Genomic DNA, 19,794 nt, shown 5'->3' on the forward strand with positions numbered 1-19,794 from the left:
TTATTCCTTTATACATGTCAAATATTTACAAGTCTTGAACTGTCCAGCACAATTCTAAATCTTGGTGTATAGACATTTATTCTGAAAATTCAATTTGTGTGTAACTTACATAATATCCTAATGATAATGAGTTTACACATATCAAAATTAAAAGAATTGACAACAAATATTGGAAAAATCTCAAAAAAATTTAACATAATGTTATTCAATAAAATGTTTTAAGAGAATAATGACATACTTGTTACAATTAAAATATAAATGTATATTATAATTAATAATATATATATTACTCATATTTGATATATATATCAATGTTTTATGTATGTTGTTTTTATAGATGGAATAAAATAAACGGAAAAAAATATATCGCAACTTATTACTACGTAAATATCTTGTAGTAAAAAAAAATTTCTTTATAATAAGTAAACGTAACTTTTAAATTCAACTATAATATAACGCTTGTAGTAAAAGATTATTTCATCTTCAACGTTTTACACGACAGAGTTATTCCAACTTTCTAGCCACTGAATGCTCTGCTTGCTGTCAAGAGTGTCGATATAGTTTGACAGGTCATCTTGGTGAACCCCAGTGGCAGCACAATACAAGATCGCAGTGTTCTCCAACAATTCCTGCAAGGGTTCCGTCGTCGAGATATCCATTTCGTCCTCGAATGAAGCCTTTCCCTGCCGCAGTTTTGCTGCAGTCACAACAATTTCGCGCTCCTTGCAAGATCTAGCAGCAGACTTCTCTCTCGCGTATTTGTTCAATGTGTTTAAGCTTTGTCGATCCGCGAGAGGGACTTGATTATTCTCCGATGACATCGAACAGCTGTTCCGAGCACTTTGACAGCTGCTAGCGATCTCGTTGCCTTTGGTCTTCTCTCCTAACGTCGGATTGTATCTCTTCCATTTTTCCTGCGTGAGACCGAGATCCAAATTTATATCCGCAATCGCGAAGTTTTGATTTTCTTCTACTGTTATTATATCTTTCTGCCAGAAGTTCTTCGGCAAAGCTTTGTTGGCGCTCGAATTCGTCATATTTGCATTCATACTCCTCGAATCGTAGATTCGATTGTGTATCGCGGACTTTCTCAACGTGCTATTGTTGTATTCCGATAGGATTCTCGCGATCTCCGAGGTCTCATTCTTGTTGGCGCTGTTCTTCATCATCAGCACTTGATCGGTTGACTCTCTGCCAATAATCTTTATTTTATTAGCGTTTCTGCCTTTGTGGTTCTCTTTCGTAGCCTGGACGGTCTTCTCGTTCTCCAACTGGTTCTCCAGAAAAGTCTTCTTTATCGTATTCTCTCGAGTATTTGTGGAATATCTCTTCAAGGTGTACAGATTATTCTTCGTCGATGATTCCGCGTGGTCTAAAGCCGGCTTGCCGGCAAAAACCAGGTTCTTGTAGATCGATGACACGTCAGTCGATGCCTTGTCGTTGATAAACACGTTTTCCAACTTGACTGGACTGAAGACGTCCTTTGCTGCGGAATCTTCGCCGCTCGTTTTCGCATTTCTTAGCAAGATCAAAGAGCTGTTCGAGGTATCTCGCAAGATCCGTTTTAAATTCATCCCGATCGTCTCTCCGCTCTGCGGAATAATTTTCGAGTTGTTACTCTCCACGATCGTCCTCCGTACTTCTGGTATGTACGTTGCTGAAGACGACGGATAAGTCGCGACGGGTCTTCGACCTCGATTCGTGTTACTCGTAATATTTTTATTCTGAACACTCTGCGCTACAGCAATAGCTTCGATCAATTTTGCCTTTTCGAACTTGGCGACATTCTCGTTATTCTTGAAATTTGTCGTCCTCGACGATGTTTCCGCAGAGCTCGTCCTCGATGCGGAGACTGTTAACTTCATCTTGTCCTCCACAGCCTGCTTGTAAGCTGGTGCCATGACTTGCGAGCAATAACCGAGTACGCAGTGAAGACTTCCGTGCATGCATGTCTCGAAGGACGTGTCTTTTTCGGAGAAGTAAGCGTTCCACGTAACTTTGGCATTCGACGAGCCTCTGCCTTTTACCCTCGTCCTTCCCTTCGGCTTCTTCTCCACGGAAGAGGCCCGTCGATCGCGATGCGGATCGACCGCGACCACTTCGATTTCCGGCTCGTCGAGAATCTCGCAGAGAGATAATCCGTCGAGGCTGGTGAAGCATCTTCCTAGGTACTCCACTGCCAGACCAGCCTGGAGAATAAGCAGATCATATAAAGATCATGAGATCATATAAAAGACGTAATCGGAAATAATGGGGCTTTTTCATATTTTTAAAAAACAAATTTGTAGTATTGAATTTTTTTTTTTTTTTAAGAAAAATTATTGACGAAAATTGCTATTTATTTTATCTTTCTAAGTATTCATAAGTTATATATTTTTTCTATTAAGAATTAAATTATATTAAATTATATTAAAGAGAGAAAGAGAGTATAATTAATATTATCTAAGGATTTAAAAAATTACAGCTATTAAGATTACAATAATTACTTCTTTTCTTCTTTGAGAAATTTTAGTTTGTTAAGAAGTTTTATTTTTATCCATTCATTATTGATAGGATAAGACTTTTTAAATTAAATTATCTGTTTAATCTTTATAGTATAGGATTATAATATATAATGGTATTTGATTTATTGAAAAAGATTGTTTTTTTATTTTCACCTATTAATAATTAATGATAGAATAAGACATTTTTAATTAATTTATCTGTTTGATCTTTATAAGATTAGAACATATGGTATTTTACTATAAAATAAAGAAATATTAAGATTTAAGATTTTCTAAATTTAAAAATGTTCAGGATTCTGGAAAATATCAATTTTTTAAAGATTTAAGATTGATTATTTTGATGAGATTCATAACATATTTTATCTAGTTGACAATTCTTTTAAGAATATAATTTGATACAAAGAATATATAAAAAATAATAATGTTATATAGCTAGGAAAGATAATCTTTCTTACTTGGGGATGATAAACCGGTCTTTCGTGCATTCCATGCGCAGGCCATTCTTTCCATTCGGTCTCATCTTTTTTGGTAGGCGCCTGATAAGTCGCACCCACAGTATACATTTTCCGTGTTACTGATCTAGTTTTCATGTACGGCATCGTGACTGATTTAATATGTTTATTGGATTCATAATTGGCGCAAATTTCTCTCCTACTGTTGACTAATAGTCGTTGTTTGGATGGAGGAAACTCCTTGTTCTTCTTGGATACCCGCATGGGATTTCGTCTCACCTCTACAGTATCACGACTAAAAATAAATAGAGATATTCTAATTCGCTTAATATTAAAGAAAAACTTTTGATATATTTTTGAGAGATATTATAAATTATAAAACTACATTTTTATATATATAAATGCTCTATGATGTAGAAAATGTAAAAAAAATATTAAAATTATGAAAAATACTTAACAAAGAAAAAAGAGGAAACAATAATGATTTAAAATCTAATTTATTAAAATATTAAAATATTATTTATTAAATTTTCATGAAAATTAATGCTATATATTTTATATGCTATTATCATCTAACTATATTTTGATCGATAATAAGTCTGAAAATGTAATTTTAATTTCAAATTTATTAATTATTTGTTATTGTAAATATGACGAACATTTTGCATCGATTTATTAGAAAAATCTTTTATCGCTTACGTTTTTTTCCTGGCCCGGGTGAATCTTTTTGCTTTAGCAGCTGAGCAACCGGAAGTCGAGCTGCTTCCACTGCTATTTGTTTCCATCAACTCTCTATAGTCGCTATCCTCCCTATTTCTTCTCGCTTCTTGTCTTATCACGACTGTATCAGGCGGTAACTTTCGTAGAATTTCCATATTTTCATATTCGTCGTTCTGCAAATTGGAATTTTCGCACTTTGCCATTTCTCCAAATTGTTGTCGCAGAATCATCTTGGAATCGCTGTCACTAAGCTCGATCAGCTGACGACCAACTGGTTCTTGCTTCAATAAAATCACTTCCGTCTTTCTGTCAAATATTTCTTCTCCAATATGATCAATCGACGCTGAATTCGAGATCAAGTCATGATAGGGAACGTATCTTGTATTTTCGATATCTTTATTTTGATCTTTCCCGACAGATAAATTAATGTTCTTAAAGATTTTCTCCTTCTCTTGGGAGAAGCACTGTTCGTGCGAATTCTTCGGCGATATGTCCATTAACCTAAATTGTTATAAGGCCAATTATTATAAGATTTATTATTATAAGATCAATTTATGATAAGACTTTTTCACTCTGTGTTTTGAGATAAATTATTCATGACAGAGAAAAAAAATTGCTTTTCTCTGTGACATTCATTTTGATATAATTTATAACTAGATTGATTTTAAAAGTTCCTTCATTTTCTGTGTATATATAGATATTTTATAGATAATTAAAAATGAGAAAATTGCTGTTAAACTTATTGAACTTATGCTATTAACTACATTTTATTATACTTTTCGCATTTAGAACGAGAAAATTCTTCATAAACAATGAAATAAAATAAAAATAAATTTGCAAAATAATGCAATGTTATTACAGAGTTAAGAAAATACATACCTTACTGACTTATTCATTCTTCTTTACGATTTTCTTGGAGAGAGTCCTTGACAGAATCTCAATATATATTAGCTTATTAAAATTTATCTCTTCCACTGAATATATTTTTTTCGTTACAATAAAACATGAAGTTTATACTTCAAAAGCGATCGATATCGGCTAATTCTTGAAGTATTTCGGAATCTACACTCAAGATTGAGTAAAATTATCCAGATTAAACGAGATGATCGATATCAATCGGGAATAATTAAGGGAAGACGTGTGAGCGGAATGAAACGGAGCACACTTTAGTCCATCGTCGGTAGACGGTAGTGTCGTCTTTCAGCTGTCTCGTCAAGGCCTGATTGCACACACGCATAAATCGATTTGACAGATCGACAATTGAAGGTTCTCCCCGTGAAAGGAGAAAGCGTCGGATTTATTAGGATGTAAATAATGTTTTATTTTAATTTGAAAATCTTGAAATTAAGGTAAACGTACAAGTTCCTAAACTAGATAGATTCTTGAGCAAAGATATGTATTTTTTCATATTAAACTTATATTCTAAAAATACACATTTATACAATAAAATGAAATATATGGATTTTAGCGAAAAATACACCTTATATATAAAATTTAATTGTATTATTGATATCGTATTTTTTTACTATGAATTTAAGAGATAAGTTTAATATCAATGTCCTGAATAAAAATGTATAGAAATTTTTGTTCAGAAACTAGTAAGTATTATATATACCTTAGTGGCATATAAATAACTTACTAATAATTTAATAAGTATTTAATTAATTTTAATTTATACAACAATACATATATGTATAATTATAATAATATTTTTATGAAAAATGTCGATAATTTAATTATTAAAATTAAAGTCTATGTATTATGTTTTTGATTGTGGCAGTAAAATGTATAATTGATAAAATTAGTAATAATCAAACATATTTGCAAGATGTAATTTTTAAAGAAACTATTTTGCATTGCAATTTTTTGAGAGAAATTCTCATATAAACACACAAATACGAAGTCACAGAGAGTACATAATGTAATTTATATATTAATTTTCAGATATTATTGTCTGGGCAGTTATAGCAGCATCCTGAGGATAAAGGCTTGAAAGCATTTTATTTGGTACGTAATGCGTGTCTTTAAATTTACAAAAATAGCGACCTATTTCGCTATTATCGATCCATTTCGGCGTTGTTAAAGTTATAGCGTCTAAAATAAAAAATACAAATTATAAATAATATTATAGTAACTAAAACAAACAAAATAATAAATTAAGTAAAATGATAAAATAAAAATAAAAGAAATAAAATAATTAAAAATCAAAATAGAAAACAAAATAAACCAGAATAAAATAAAATATTATTTTATATTGTGTACAGAAGATGAGCTCGTAGAATAAACAAATATAATTTAAAATAAAGACGCGTCTTAATGATGATGTTCATACCTTCTTCCACGTAACACATTTCATTATTTTCCGTAAGAATTATGTAATTTGTATTTGTTTCACAATAATAACTACAACAGATATGTAACGGCATTATACATAAGAGCGTATTTGGATTCTGCAGATCAGGAGACCAATCATCATTATTTTTGACAAACTTAATATGCTCATCTTGTCGTCGATGCCATCCGATTATTACACCGGTACAATTATTTTTAAATACATCACTATGTTTTACGATCATTCCAACAGCAAATTTTATATTCTCTGGTCTATTTAACTGATTTCTTCTTTTAAAGTAAAGGCAGAGCTGGAAAGTATAATATTACACTTTAAATGATTTTTCTTGTCAATTAATTCCTAAATAGACTCTTACAGCACGTTAAATTAGTTATTTAAATTATAGATAATTTTTATATTATTTATATATTATTTGTATTTAATTGTATGTGTTATCAGATAGAGAAACCTTAGAAAATTTTTTAAATATTACTATAATATATTAATATATATGCAGCATATATAATGCTAACATACCTTATTTAATTGTTCAAATCCACGGGCATATATATTAAAACCTAACCCCATAATATATTTTCTTTGATATTTCAAAATTTTTAGCAAAATTCGCCATATCTAAAAAAAAAGATATTAAACATGAGCAAAGAAATGTGAACAGAACTTTAATTACAAAAATAAAAGATTGCATAATTATTCTTTCAACCTATATACAAAAGCGTATTCCATTGAATCATATTTTTGCCTTTATCTTTACCTTTACAAACATATTAATTAGTGTTAAAATTAATAACATAATTAATAGAATAATTAATAGAATAAAATTAATACAATCATAAATGAGTAATTGCCAACCTCTACAGCTATTATCGCTTTATAACCTGTTACTCTATGCAGTCTATGCATTCCATTACTATTAACTTCTATAGGTGGAGGCTCTAAACTCATTGTCAGTGGTATGTAATCTAATAGTTTTTTCATAAAATAATTTGGCAATTTTTTAAAAAGTTCGTTAAAACCTCTCACTTTTCTTGAACGATTCCTGTCACTGTGAACAATTAAAAATTATTTATATATGCATGTGTATATATGATAAGAATAATACTGAAAGGTTTAAATAATTCTAAATATTACACTTACTATTTCGGTTTCCAATATAAACAGAATTTATAGGGGCGACGTGATATTTGTAATATATCGCAACGTAAACCAAGTCTCCTAGCCACGCTGTGATATATTATTAATAAAATTATACCTTTACCATATTTATTTTTTAAGACCTGTACCAAAAGTTACAATATAAAAATTAATTAGAGCAAGTGTATTTTTAAGATATAACAAACATATAAACATACTTGTTGCATAATTGGCCATAATTATAATATTAATAATAACTTACATAATCTATACACGTGTCTTCCCCATTTTCGTCGTTTACATCGCTTAATTGAAAGTTTAAATTGTTATATATATATTCTTGGAGTGCATCCATAATCTGCGTTCCTTCTGCTTCGTTCCAATAATTATCTTCAATATTGTTGTTTTTCCAATAGGAAAGAGTTTCAGCGGAGGTCGAGAATATCGAATGATCGGGATGTTTTTCTCTGAGGTACTTTCGTGCATCTAGTGCGATATTATCTAATGACTCTTGTACGAATGAGTAAAAGACATCCTTTTGGGGTTGAATCCATTGTGCTACAATAGTAGCCATTCTTTCAAAAAGATGATTTCTAGAAGGCCGTTCTTCATAGCTATGCCACTTTTTTCTCACCAAATATTGCCTCATGAAGTAAAATATTTTTGTATTGCAATATCTTTTGGTTAGATCGCCAGTTCTGAAAAATTGACATATTTACTGTGCAATAAGTATATTAGTTTATAAAATTAATAGCACTATAATTTATATTGAGAATTTTACCTTGGAGATTGTGTAATCAAGTTTTTAAGTTCATCAATAAAGAAAGAATATGTTAGAAAATTTTCACGCTTAAATATCTCATGAAAATTATTTCTTAAATCTTTATTTAAACAAAATATGTTTTGAAATTGTACACAATTATCGATTGACTTAAAACAAGGAGTAGAATAATTTAATAATAATGGCTCATAATAATGTCTATCAATTATTTGAGACACAAATTTCCGTAATTTTCTCGCACAATTTTTGCCTGTTTTTATAAAGCTTATTAAGCTTTCTTTATCTTTTTGTTCGTTCTCTTCAGATTCCTTTTGCTCATTTTTTTTAAACTGCTCGTCATGAAGTTTTTTTGAAGAAGACCATCTAAAATTGGAACAAAAAATTTTTAAATAAATTTTTGAAAATTATACTAAACAGTATTGTTGCAACAGTAGCGAATTTTCAAACTAAAAACTTTTAATACTCAAAATATTATTTTTTTTTGAGACAGAAAATATAAAATATATAATCTTGAATTTTAAATTGTTATTATACATATTTTACACTAAGAACGTGCAATAGTATAAATACAATGGACAAAGCTGTATTTACATTATCAATTTAAACTTCTTATTTAACTATAACAATATTTTATTTTTACTATTTTTATATTTATTAAACATGATATGTATACAGTTAAATTAATTAATAAAGTAGAAGAATAAAGTTATTAAAGATAAGAAATAAATTAATAAAATATCAAAAATAAGAGATAGCAATAAGAAATAATTAAATTAATACAAAATTTTTTATTTTAATGTTATTTCTTCGTTTTATATTATGAGTTTTTATATTTTATATATACAATATATATATGTGTGTTATTTTACACATTATTATTATATATGTATTTATTTTATATATTATATATTTTTTATACTACATAATATATTTAATATTTTTTTATATATTATATATATTTTTAAATAGATAGAAAAATGGGCTAAAGAGAGCCAAAGAGTAAAAAAGAGAGCGCAGACAATTATTTTAAAAAATTTAATTAATAAAAAAAATGAATTTATCTAAATTTAATTGCATTAGTTAAAGTGAAGTTTTAAAATGAACAATTGAAGGAAATGTTTATAAAGATTACACACTGCTTACATCCACATTATCTTTTCTGTATCTTGTCTCTCATCAGGCGTACTCGTATTTTTCTACTTGTTTTTATTTTGATTTTATTAGACTCTTTTTATTTGTTTGTTTTTTATATTATATTATATTTTTAATGTTTTTTATTTATTTTATTTATATGAAATATATTTTTTGCAGAAGTGATACATTGCGCGTGAGAGATTATTGAAAAAAAATTACAAAATATTTACAGACAAAAGAAGAGTTACCTCTGAACGAACTTTATTTCTTGATGCTTATTATATTTGGCTGCTGATCGGAATTGCTTGCACACGCATCTAAAATTAATGATATCCTCAATGGTGATATCACTGTAGCCAAGAATAACGTTTATCACTTCGTCAGGTAAGCACATTATCGTAGCCATTATGAAAGAATGCAATAAGAACACACAAAAAAGTTTCAATTAAGTCAATCGCATCAAAGTATTCGCGTATAATTAATTCTGTGCTTTATGCTAGAAGCACACCAATCTTCTGAATACTATTATTATGTACTCTGTTCTCTTATATGCCGATTGCAGAGAGCACAAAAACATGTGCTTTATGCACAAAGAAACTCAGAGAACGAGAACACCATTAATATTTCCATTCTATTGTATCTACTAGGTCCAGACCTGAGGAGGGGTAACTCGTAGGAAAATCGTAAAGGCTCTTTCACATTGCTAGGCAATAAAAAATTCCAGGAAAATATCCACCAATAGGAAAAAGGAATAGATATGATCTGTTTCTATCGGATATTTTCTATCCTCTGTTCCGATATTGCTTATTGCTTGATATTGTGCAAGAGCCTTAACAATTGTTACTCAAAATCAGATTGAAAATCGGGTTTGAATTTAGATCGTGCAAACTATTGTGTCTAAAAACAGATCAATAATCAGGAGGTTTGTATTAACCTGTTTTGTTTTGAACGTTCGCTCGGTGCTCCTTTTTCGGATAAAGGAATTTAATCCCTTTTATGCAAGATAAGACCTTGCGCAATTTAAGGAGAAATAAAGAGAGAAAAGGATTGAAAAATGATTATTACAGGTTATTCATTAGAGATAGATTTATTCATAAAAACAAACTCAACGAAATGACATTTATGTTTAATAAATGGATAATATTTAGTTAAGTTACGATTATGATAGTAAAAACAACTTCTGATCTAATTACGTTCAACTCAAAGTAAAAATAAAAATAAAATCTAAGCAATATATTAATCTGCTTAAAATTAAACATTTGATATATTTTTGAGAAATATTATAAATTATAAAACTACCTTTTTATATATATAAATACTTTTATCATGTAAAAAATGTAAAAAAATATTAAAATTCTTAAAAATATTTAACTAAAGAAAAGAAGAAACACATGTTGATGTATATATACAAATATTATTTAGAATGGTTAAATAAATCAATTTTGAAAAGATTTTAAAATTAGTGGAATAATTTTTAGAAATAAACACGCACGAAAATAATTTCAAATCTAATTTATTAAAATATTGAGATATTATTTATTAAATTTATTAAATATAGCATTAATTTATGAAAATTAATGCTATATTCTATATGCTATTATCACCTAACTATATTTAAAACTTTTTATATACTTTTATATATTTTATATATTTTTCAGAATTATTATAAATTATAAAACTACTTTTCTATATATATATAATTGCTTTATGCTGTAAAGAATGTAAAAAAATATTAAAAATATCAAAAAATAATACTTAACAAAAGAAAATAAGAAACATGTTGAAGTTTATACATATATGAATATTATATAAGATATCAGTCTCAAAAAGGTGTTAAAATTAATCAGGAATTTTTAGAATTTAAATAGTGCACAATAATGATTTAATTAAATTTAAAATTTAATTTATTAAAATATTGAAATATTATTTATTAAATTTTCATGACAATTAATAGAATTAATGCTATATTCTATATTCTATTATCAGTAACTTTTGATCGATAATAATTCTGAGAATGTAATTCTAATTTCAAATTTATCAATTTATTTGTTACTGTAAATATATGACGAATATTTAGATGTATTATAAAAATCATTTAATATTGCTTTCTTTTTCTTGGTCCTAGTAAATCTCTTTGCTTTAGCAGCTATGCAACCAGAAGTCGAGCTGCTTCCACTGCGATTAATTTCCATCAACTTTCTATAGTCACTATTCTCTCTACTTGTTCTCGCTTTTTGTCTTATCACGACCATATCAGGTTGTAACTTTTGTAGAATTTGCATGTTTTTATAATACGACCCGTCTTTCTGCAAATTGGAATTTTCACATTCTGCCATTTTTCCAAATTGTTGTCGCAGAATCGGCTTGGAATCGCTGTCACTAATTGTAAGCTCGATCAGCTGGTTCTTGCTTCAATAAAATCATCTCTTTCTGTCAAATATTTCCTCTCCAATATATAACCAATCGACGCTGAATTCGAGATCAAATCATGATAGGGAACGTATCTTGCATTTTCGATATCTTCATTTTGATCTTTCCCGACAAATAAACTAATGTTCTTAGAGATATCTCCTTTTTTGAGGAAGAACAATGCTTATGCGAGTTTCTCGGCGGTACGTTGATTAACTTAAATAATTATATAAAGCTAATAATTTATTATTATAAGACTAAATTATTATAAGACTGTCTTTCACGATACTCTGAGTTTTGCGATAAATTATTCATGACAGAGAAAAAGTTTGCTTTTTTAACATTCATTTTGATGTAAATTACTGTTAGATTTATTTAAAAACGTTTCTTTATGTTTTGTGTATATAGATAATTTTCAACTAAAATAGCAAACTGCTGTAAAACTTATTTAACTCAATCTATTAACTAAATTTTATTACTTCATGCATTTAGAACGAGATAATCCTTGAACGATGAAGAAAAATACAAATAAATCTGCAAAATAATACATTATTATTAGTAGAAAATACATATTTTACAGACTTCATTCACACTTTTTTACAATTTCTTTGGATAAAGTCCTTGACAGAAGGAAATTTAATTATCTTATTAAAATCTCTCTCTTACTGCGAATATATTTCTTTCGTTACAACAAAAAAGTTCGTTTTTCGAAGGCGATCGATTTCTAGAAGTATATTAAAATCTTCACTCAAGATTGAATAAAATTATTCAGATTAAGTGAGATGATCTATATATCAGTCTAAAATAATAATTAATAAGGGAATAACGATAAATAATAAAAGGAAAGACGTGTTAGCCGAATGAAAAATGTTTCGCTAGTAAACGTAGCACATTTTAGTCGATAGTGTTGCTTTTCAGCTGTCTAATCTGTTTTTATAAAAATTAATAAATATTTAATTAATTTTAATTGATACAACTAATTATATTTTTATGAAAAATATCGATAATTTAATTATTAAAATTATGGTCTAGGTATTGTGTTCTACTGATTGTGGCAGTAAAATGTAATTAATAAAATCAATAATAATTGTACATATTTGTATGATGTAATTTTTAAAGAAACTATTTATTTTGCATTATAATTTTTTGAGAGAAGTTCTCACACAAATATATACACGTACATACTAATACACAAATACGAATACAGACATAAACTCAAACACGCAAAGTACATAATTTATATATTATATATTGTAATTTATATATTAATTTATATATTTTAATTTATATATTAATTTTCAGATATTATTATCTGTGCAGTTATAGCAGCATCCTGAGAGTAAAGGCTTTTATAGCATTTCATTTAGTACGTAATATATATTTCTAATTATATATTAATATTTTTATGAAAAAATCGATAATATGATTATTAAAATTAAATGTTTATATCTCAAGTATGATCGACTGATTGTGGCAGTAAAATGTAACAGTAAAATCAGTAATAATGTTGTACATATTCGCAAGATGTAACTTTAAAAAAATTCTATTTATGTGCGTTGCAATTTTTTGAGAAAAGTCCTTGCACAAACACACATACACAAATATATATATACACACACACACATATATTTACGTATGCACAATGGAGAGTACATGACAAAATTTTCATTATTCATTTTTAGATATTGTTGTCTGGGCAGTTATAGCAGCGTCGTAAGGGTAACATTTTGCCAGCATTTTATTTGGTACGTAATACGTGTCTTCAAATTTACAAAAATAGCGACCTATTTCGCTATTATCGATCCATTTCGGCGTTGTTAATGTTATGGCGTCTAAAATAAAAAATGCAAATTATAAATAAATTTAGAGTCACCGAAACAAACAAAACAATAAATAAATAAGATAATAAAATAAAAAATAAAATAACTTCATTAAAAAAAGGAAACAAAATAAATCATATGAGATATAATTTTATATTGTATGTACAGAAAGATGTGCTCGTAGAATAAACAAATATAATTTTAAATAAAAGTGCATCTTAATGATGATATTCATACCTTCTCCAACGTAACACATTTCATTCTTTTCCGTAAGAATTACGTACTTTGTTTGTTCCGTCTCTTTCTTTTCTTTGACTAAATAATTACAACATAGATGTAACGGCATTATTATACATAAGTCCTTATGTACGAACTCAGTATCAGGTCTCGGATCTCTGACAAACTGAATATGATAATCTTCTCGTCGATGCCATCCGATTATCACGCCAATACAATTATTTTTATGTACATTACTATGTTTTACGATCATTCCAACCGCAAATTTTACATTCTCTGGTCTTACATTTAACTGATGTATTCTTCTAAAGCAAAGGCAGAACTGGAAAGTGTAATATTACACTTTAAATAATTTTCCTTGTCAATTATTTCCTAAATAAATTATTACAGCACGTTAAATTGCAGTTACTTAAATTATAAATAATTATAATTTGTATGTAATTGTATGTGTTAAAGAGAAATCTCATCAGAAAAATTTTATTATTATTATTATTATATATTAATATGCAGCATATATAATGCTAAACATACCTTACTCATTTGGGAATATTCATAGTAATGCACATTAAAATTTAACCCCATTATGTATTTCTTTTGGTATTTCACAATTTCTACCAACTTTTGCCACATCTGAAACAGAATATTAAACGGATTAATATAAGCAAAGATTAAATGTGAACAGGACTTTAATTACAAAAACAATAGATTGCATAATTCTTTTATATAAAAAGCGTGTTTCATTAATTCATGTCTTTGCTTTTATCTTAATAAACATATTAATTAATACCAAAATTAATTGAAATCATATATATGAGTAATTGCCAACCTCTTTAGCTGTTACAACCTCTCTATTAACTGTTACTGTATTAACTGCTACATCAGATACAGAATTTAATCTCAATGTCCAATGATTTAATAGTCGTTTCATAAGATAATTTGGCAATTTTTCAAAAACTTCGTTAAAACCTATCACATTTTTTGAACTATTCCTGGCACTGTGAACAATTAAAAATTATGTATGTATATGATAAAAGTAATACCGAAAAGTTTAAATAATTCTAAATGTAATATTACACTTACTATTTCGGTTTCCAGAATATAAAGAATTTATAGGGGCGACATGACAGTTCGAATATATCGCAACGTAAACCAAGTCTCCTGGCCACGCCGTGATATATTATTACTAAAATTATTCCTTGGCCATATCTATTTTTTAAGACCTGTACCAAAAGTTACAATAGAAAAATTAATTATTTTAGATATAACAATTATATATTGTAATTAGATATAATATAAATTAGATATTTAATTAGATATAAATTAGTATTATAATTAGATATAACAAATATTTTTAAGATATAACAAAATATATAAACATACTTCAAAAATAATTGGCCATTATTATAATATTAATAACAACTTACATAATCTATACACGTGTCTTCCCCATTTTGGTCGTTTAATTCGCTTAATTGAAAGTTCAAATTGTTAGATATATATTCTTGGAGTGCATCCATAATCTGCATTCCTTCTGCTTCGTTCCAATAATTATCTTCAATATTGTGGTTTTTCCAATAGGAAAGAGTTTCAGCGGAGGTCGAGAATATCGAATGATTGGGATGTTTTTCTCTGAGGTACTTTCGTGCATCTAGTGCGATATTATCTAATGACGCTTGTACGAATGAGTAAAAGACATCCTTTTGGGGTTGAATCCATTGTGCTACAATAGTAGCAATTCTTTCAAAAAGCTGATTTCTAGAAGGCCGTCCTTCATAGCTATGCCACTTTTTTCTCACCAAAGATTGCCTCATGAAGTATAATATTTTTGTATTACAATATCTTTCGCTTAGATCGCAACCAGTTCTGAAAAATTGACATATTTACTGTGCAATAAGTAAATTTATATTAGTTTATAAAATTCTAATTTATATTAATTTATATTAATTTATAAAATTAATAGCACTATAATTTATATTGAGAATTTTACCTTGGAGATTGTGTAACCAAGTTTTTAAGTTCATCAATGACAAAACAATATGGTAGAAAATATTCAGATTGATGTATTATCTCTTGAAAATAATTTTTTATTATGTCATTTAAATCAAATATATCTTGAAATTCTACACAATTATCGATTAAATGATAATTAGGATGAAGATTACTCGGGTTACGATAATGTTTATAAATTAATTGAGACACATATTTTTGTAATTGTCTCACACAAATTATGCCTGTTTCTATAAAGCTTAAGCTTTTTATATCATTCTGTTCGTCCTCTTCGGATTGTCTGCGCCGAATTTTTGTGACGGCTCTTTCATCGGAGCGAAATGGCGCCAAAAAAAAAGAAGAAGTTCTCTCGATTCGCAAGTGGGAAAAATGAGTATCGAGCGTTCTGCAGCGGAAAGAAGGCCGTGCGTCTTGCAATAATTCACTCAATGCTTTCTTCTGTTCATCTTTTTTAAACTTTTTGTCATAAAGTTTTTTCGCAGAAGACCATCTAAAATAGAAACAAGAAATTTTTAAATAAATTTTTGAAGTTTATACTAAACAATGCTAACAGTAATAAATTTTTAAAACAAAAAACTTTGTTAAATTTTATAGTATTCATAAAATGTATTATCTTGAATTTTAAATTGTTATTATATTTTACACTAAAAATGTAAAATAAATCATTGTAAATACAATGGACAAAGCTTTATTTAAGTTATAATTTTATAATAACTATAACAATATTTTATTTTCACATTTTATATTTATAAAGCACTATGTAAATAGTTTAATAAATTAATTAATAAAATAACAAAGTAAAGTAATTAAAAATCAAAAAGACAAAAAGGCTCGTATAATGCAACGCAATAAATAATAATAATGGAATATAGTGAAAGGCCAACTAACGAGCAAATAAATAGATATAATATAATATAATAAAAGTAATTAAAGATAAAAAATAAATATATAAAATAAAGAAATAAAATAATAATAGAAAATAATTAAATTAATATTATTAAAATACAATAAAATTGCTCATTTTTAATATGTTCCTGTTTTTTACTTTATATTATAAGATATATATGTATTTATATTATGTATATTACATATTCTGTATACTATATTTTATATATATTTTGAAAATAAACATACATAATATATATAATAAATAAATAAAAATAAATAAAAAAATAGGCTAATGACAACCAAAGAATAAACAAAAGAATGCGAGCAATTATTTAAAAATTATTTTTAAAAAATTTAATTTAATAGAAAAAATAAATTTAATTAAATTTAATTGCATTAGTTAAATTGCATGTTAAATTGAACAAGTAAAGGAAATGTTTATAAGATTACAGTTTACACATTATCTTATCTGTGTCTTGTCTCTCAGTCGGACTCGTATTTTTCTACTTATCTTTATTTTGATTTTATTAGATTCTTTTTATCTGTTTGTTTCATATTACATTATATTTCCAATATGTTTTATTTATTTTATTCTTATAAAATATATTTTTTGCAAAAGTAATACATTGCCCGTGATAGATTAATGAAAAAAAAAAAATTGCAAAATATTTACAAACAAAGAGAGAGTTACCTCTGAAACAATTTTTTTTTCAAATACTCGTCATATTTGGCTGCTGATCGGAATCTCTTGCACACGCATCTAAAATTAATGATATCCTCAATGGTGATATCACTGTAGCCAAGAATGACGTTTATCACCTCGTTAGGTAAACACATTATCGTAGCCATTATGAAAAAATTCAGTAAAACGCACAAAAAAGTTTAAATTAAGTCGATCGCATCAAACTATTCACGTATAATTAATGTCCTGCTTTTAAAAGCACACCAATCTACTGCAATACTATTATTATGTACTCTGTTCTTATATGCCGATTACAGAGAGCACAAGTGTGTGCTTTATGCACAAACGTTTTTCACATTCTGTCAACTCTTAGTCCTGAAATCTTCAAAACCTATAAGAGAAACTCAGAGAACGAGAACACCACTAATATTTCCGTTCTATTGTATCTATCACGTCCAGATCTTTGGAGGCGTAGGAAAACCGTAAAGGCTCTTGCACATTGCCAGGCCTAGAAAATTCCAAGAAATGGAAAATATCCACCAATAGGAAAAAGGAATGGATATTATTGCCTGCTCCTATTGGTGTATATTTTTTGCTCTCTGTTTCTATTGCCTGCTTGGCATTGTTCAAGAGCCTTAACAATCGTTTCCTAAAATATCAGATTGAAAATCAGGTTTGAGTTCAGATCGCGCAAACTCTATATCATGTCTGAAAACAGATCAATAATCGAGAGGGTTGTTTTAACCTGTTTCGCTTCGGACACGCGCGTTCGCTCGGTGGTCTTCTTTCGGTAAAGGAATTTAATCTTTTTTATGCAGGACCATATGCGCAATCTAAAGAGAAATACGCATTTTTTATTAAACTTTTATCTTAAAAATACAAATTTATACAATCTCTTAAGTATGTCAAACTGATTATTATAACAGCACAATGTAACTGTAAAATTAATAATAATCGTACATATTTGCAAAATGTAATTTAAAAAAAATTCTATTTATTTTGCGTTGCAATTTTTTGAGAAGCTTGCACAAACGCACATACACAAATATATACATGTACACACATATATTTACGTATGCACGATGGGGAGTACATAATAAAATTTATATTATTAATTTTTAGATATTGTTGGCGGTTACAGCAGCATCATGAGGGTAAACCCTTGCCAGTGTTTTATTTGGTTCGTAATGCGTGCCATCAAAGTTAGAAAAATAGCGACCTATTTCGCTATTATTGATCCATTTGGGCGTTGTTAAAGATATAGTGTCTGAAATAAAAATGCAAATAAAAAATTTATTTATTTATAATAACTAAAATAAACGAAATATAAAATAAAATAAGATAATAAAATAAAAATAAAATAAATGAAAAAAACTAAATTAAAAAGAAAAACAAAATAAAATGCAAATATATAACTAATATATAACAAAGTAAGAAATATATAAAACAAAGTAAAATATTAATTTATATTGTGTACGGAAAGATGAGCTATTAGAATAAACAAATATAATTTTAAATAAAGACTTAATGATATTCATACCTTCTGGCACATAACACATTGCATTATTTTCAACAAGAATTATGTAATTTGTTTGTCGCTTTGTAAAACTTTCATTACAACAGTGAATTAACGGCATTGCACATGTGTCTATATGTGTAAGATGTAATTTATCATAGCTCAAGCTCTCTGTGAAGAAGCGACATTTAATATACTTATCTCCTGGTCGACACCATCCAACAATCACACCGGTACAACTATTTTTACGTTCATCGCTATGTTCTACGATCATTCCTACTGCAAATTTTACGTTTTCCGGCCTTAAATTTAACTGCTCTATTTTGCTCCTGCAAACACTAAGCTGGCAAGTGTAATATTAGACTTCAAATGATTTTTCTTGTCTCAATTAATTCCTTAATATATTCTTATAGTACCCCAGGTAGAACATAAAACTCATAATGACATCATGATGACGTCATTTAAAAGTGATTTTGGAAAAAATTTTTTATATATTACAGTTATTTGTTTATTGTTCACACATATTCTAACAATTATTCAAGCAACATAAACTTTTTAAAAGTCATCATATAATGCAATTATTTTATATTAAGGGGATTTAAATCTAATGATTACTTTTGTCATCTTTAAATCATTTTTGAATCATTTTTGTCCAGAAAACTTTTAAGTGATGAATAAAATCATGATGATGTCATTATGACGTCATTATGAGTTTTATGTTCTACCTGAGACATTAAATTATAGTATACATAGCACTAAAATTATAAATAACTATAATTTTTATGTATAGTTGTATGTGTTACCGAGAGAATTCTCAGAGAAATTATTATTATTATCATATATATATGTATTAATAGTAATCACTCTATATATAGTGCTAACATACCATAGCTATTTCGAAGCATTTCACGTCATGCATATTAAACGAAGTGTTGTTTCTTGTTACATCTATAAATATTTGCATCAACTTTTTCATTATCTGAAAAAAAGAATTAAAAATAAGCAATGATTAAACGTGAAGAGAGCTTTAATTACAAACATAAAAGGAACAATTGTATAATTCTTTCAGCTTATGTGTAAAACGTGTCTCATTGACTCACATCTTTGTCTTTATCTTTACAAGTATATTAATTAGTGTTAAAATAAATAGAAATCAT

At 27.6% G+C, this 19,794-nt stretch overlaps 4 protein-coding genes across 5 annotated transcripts; all 4 read right to left on the reverse strand.

The window, feature by feature from the left end:
- Positions 1-462: 462 nt before the first annotated feature.
- On the reverse strand, positions 463-4,736 carry LOC145935030 (uncharacterized). The gene is made up of 4 exons (XM_083036021.1): positions 4,556-4,736; positions 3,656-4,177; positions 2,960-3,251; positions 463-2,189 (listed from the first exon to the last, which is right to left on the reverse strand). The coding sequence occupies exons 1-4, from the start codon at positions 4,570-4,572 to the stop codon at positions 492-494; spliced, it is 2,529 nt and encodes an 842-aa protein (XP_082892147.1). The 5' UTR covers positions 4,573-4,736; the 3' UTR covers positions 463-491.
- A 671-nt stretch (positions 4,737-5,407) lies between these two features.
- LOC145935315 (F-box only protein 21-like) lies at positions 5,408-9,719 on the reverse strand. Its single transcript, XM_083036519.1, has 8 exons — positions 9,327-9,719; positions 7,945-8,307; positions 7,426-7,861; positions 7,167-7,306; positions 6,882-7,074; positions 6,546-6,644; positions 6,009-6,318; positions 5,408-5,770 (listed from the first exon to the last, which is right to left on the reverse strand). Exons 1-8 carry the CDS (start codon positions 9,482-9,484, stop codon positions 5,610-5,612), a joined length of 1,860 nt encoding a protein of 619 aa, XP_082892645.1. The 5' UTR covers positions 9,485-9,719; the 3' UTR covers positions 5,408-5,609.
- Positions 9,720-12,650: 2,931 nt separating this feature from the next.
- LOC145935302 (F-box only protein 21-like) lies at positions 12,651-17,795 on the reverse strand. Of its 2 annotated transcripts, XM_083036492.1 has the most exons (8): positions 17,131-17,795; positions 15,532-16,041; positions 14,969-15,407; positions 14,625-14,764; positions 14,371-14,539; positions 14,076-14,174; positions 13,545-13,866; positions 12,651-13,319 (listed from the first exon to the last, which is right to left on the reverse strand). In XM_083036492.1, exons 1-8 carry the CDS (start codon positions 17,286-17,288, stop codon positions 13,156-13,158), a joined length of 2,001 nt encoding a protein of 666 aa, XP_082892618.1. In that variant the 5' UTR covers positions 17,289-17,795; the 3' UTR covers positions 12,651-13,155. The 2 variants fall into 2 exon arrangements, with proteins under 2 accessions (XP_082892618.1, XP_082892619.1); XM_083036493.1 differs by lacking the exon at positions 12,651-13,319 and having other exon boundaries at positions 13,698-13,916.
- Positions 17,796-18,186: 391 nt separating this feature from the next.
- LOC145934961 (F-box only protein 21-like) lies at positions 18,187-19,794 on the reverse strand. Its single transcript, XM_083035898.1, has 3 exons — positions 19,524-19,794; positions 18,662-18,980; positions 18,187-18,388 (listed from the first exon to the last, which is right to left on the reverse strand). Exons 1-3 carry the CDS (start codon positions 19,611-19,613, stop codon positions 18,240-18,242), a joined length of 558 nt encoding a protein of 185 aa, XP_082892024.1. The 5' UTR covers positions 19,614-19,794; the 3' UTR covers positions 18,187-18,239.

This window comes from Prenolepis imparis, unplaced genomic scaffold (genome assembly GCF_030444845.1).
Source record: "Prenolepis imparis isolate NDT839.2.m4 unplaced genomic scaffold, iyPreImpa1.0 SCAF_4, whole genome shotgun sequence".
NCBI classification, from domain to species: domain Eukaryota; kingdom Metazoa; phylum Arthropoda; class Insecta; order Hymenoptera; family Formicidae; genus Prenolepis; species Prenolepis imparis.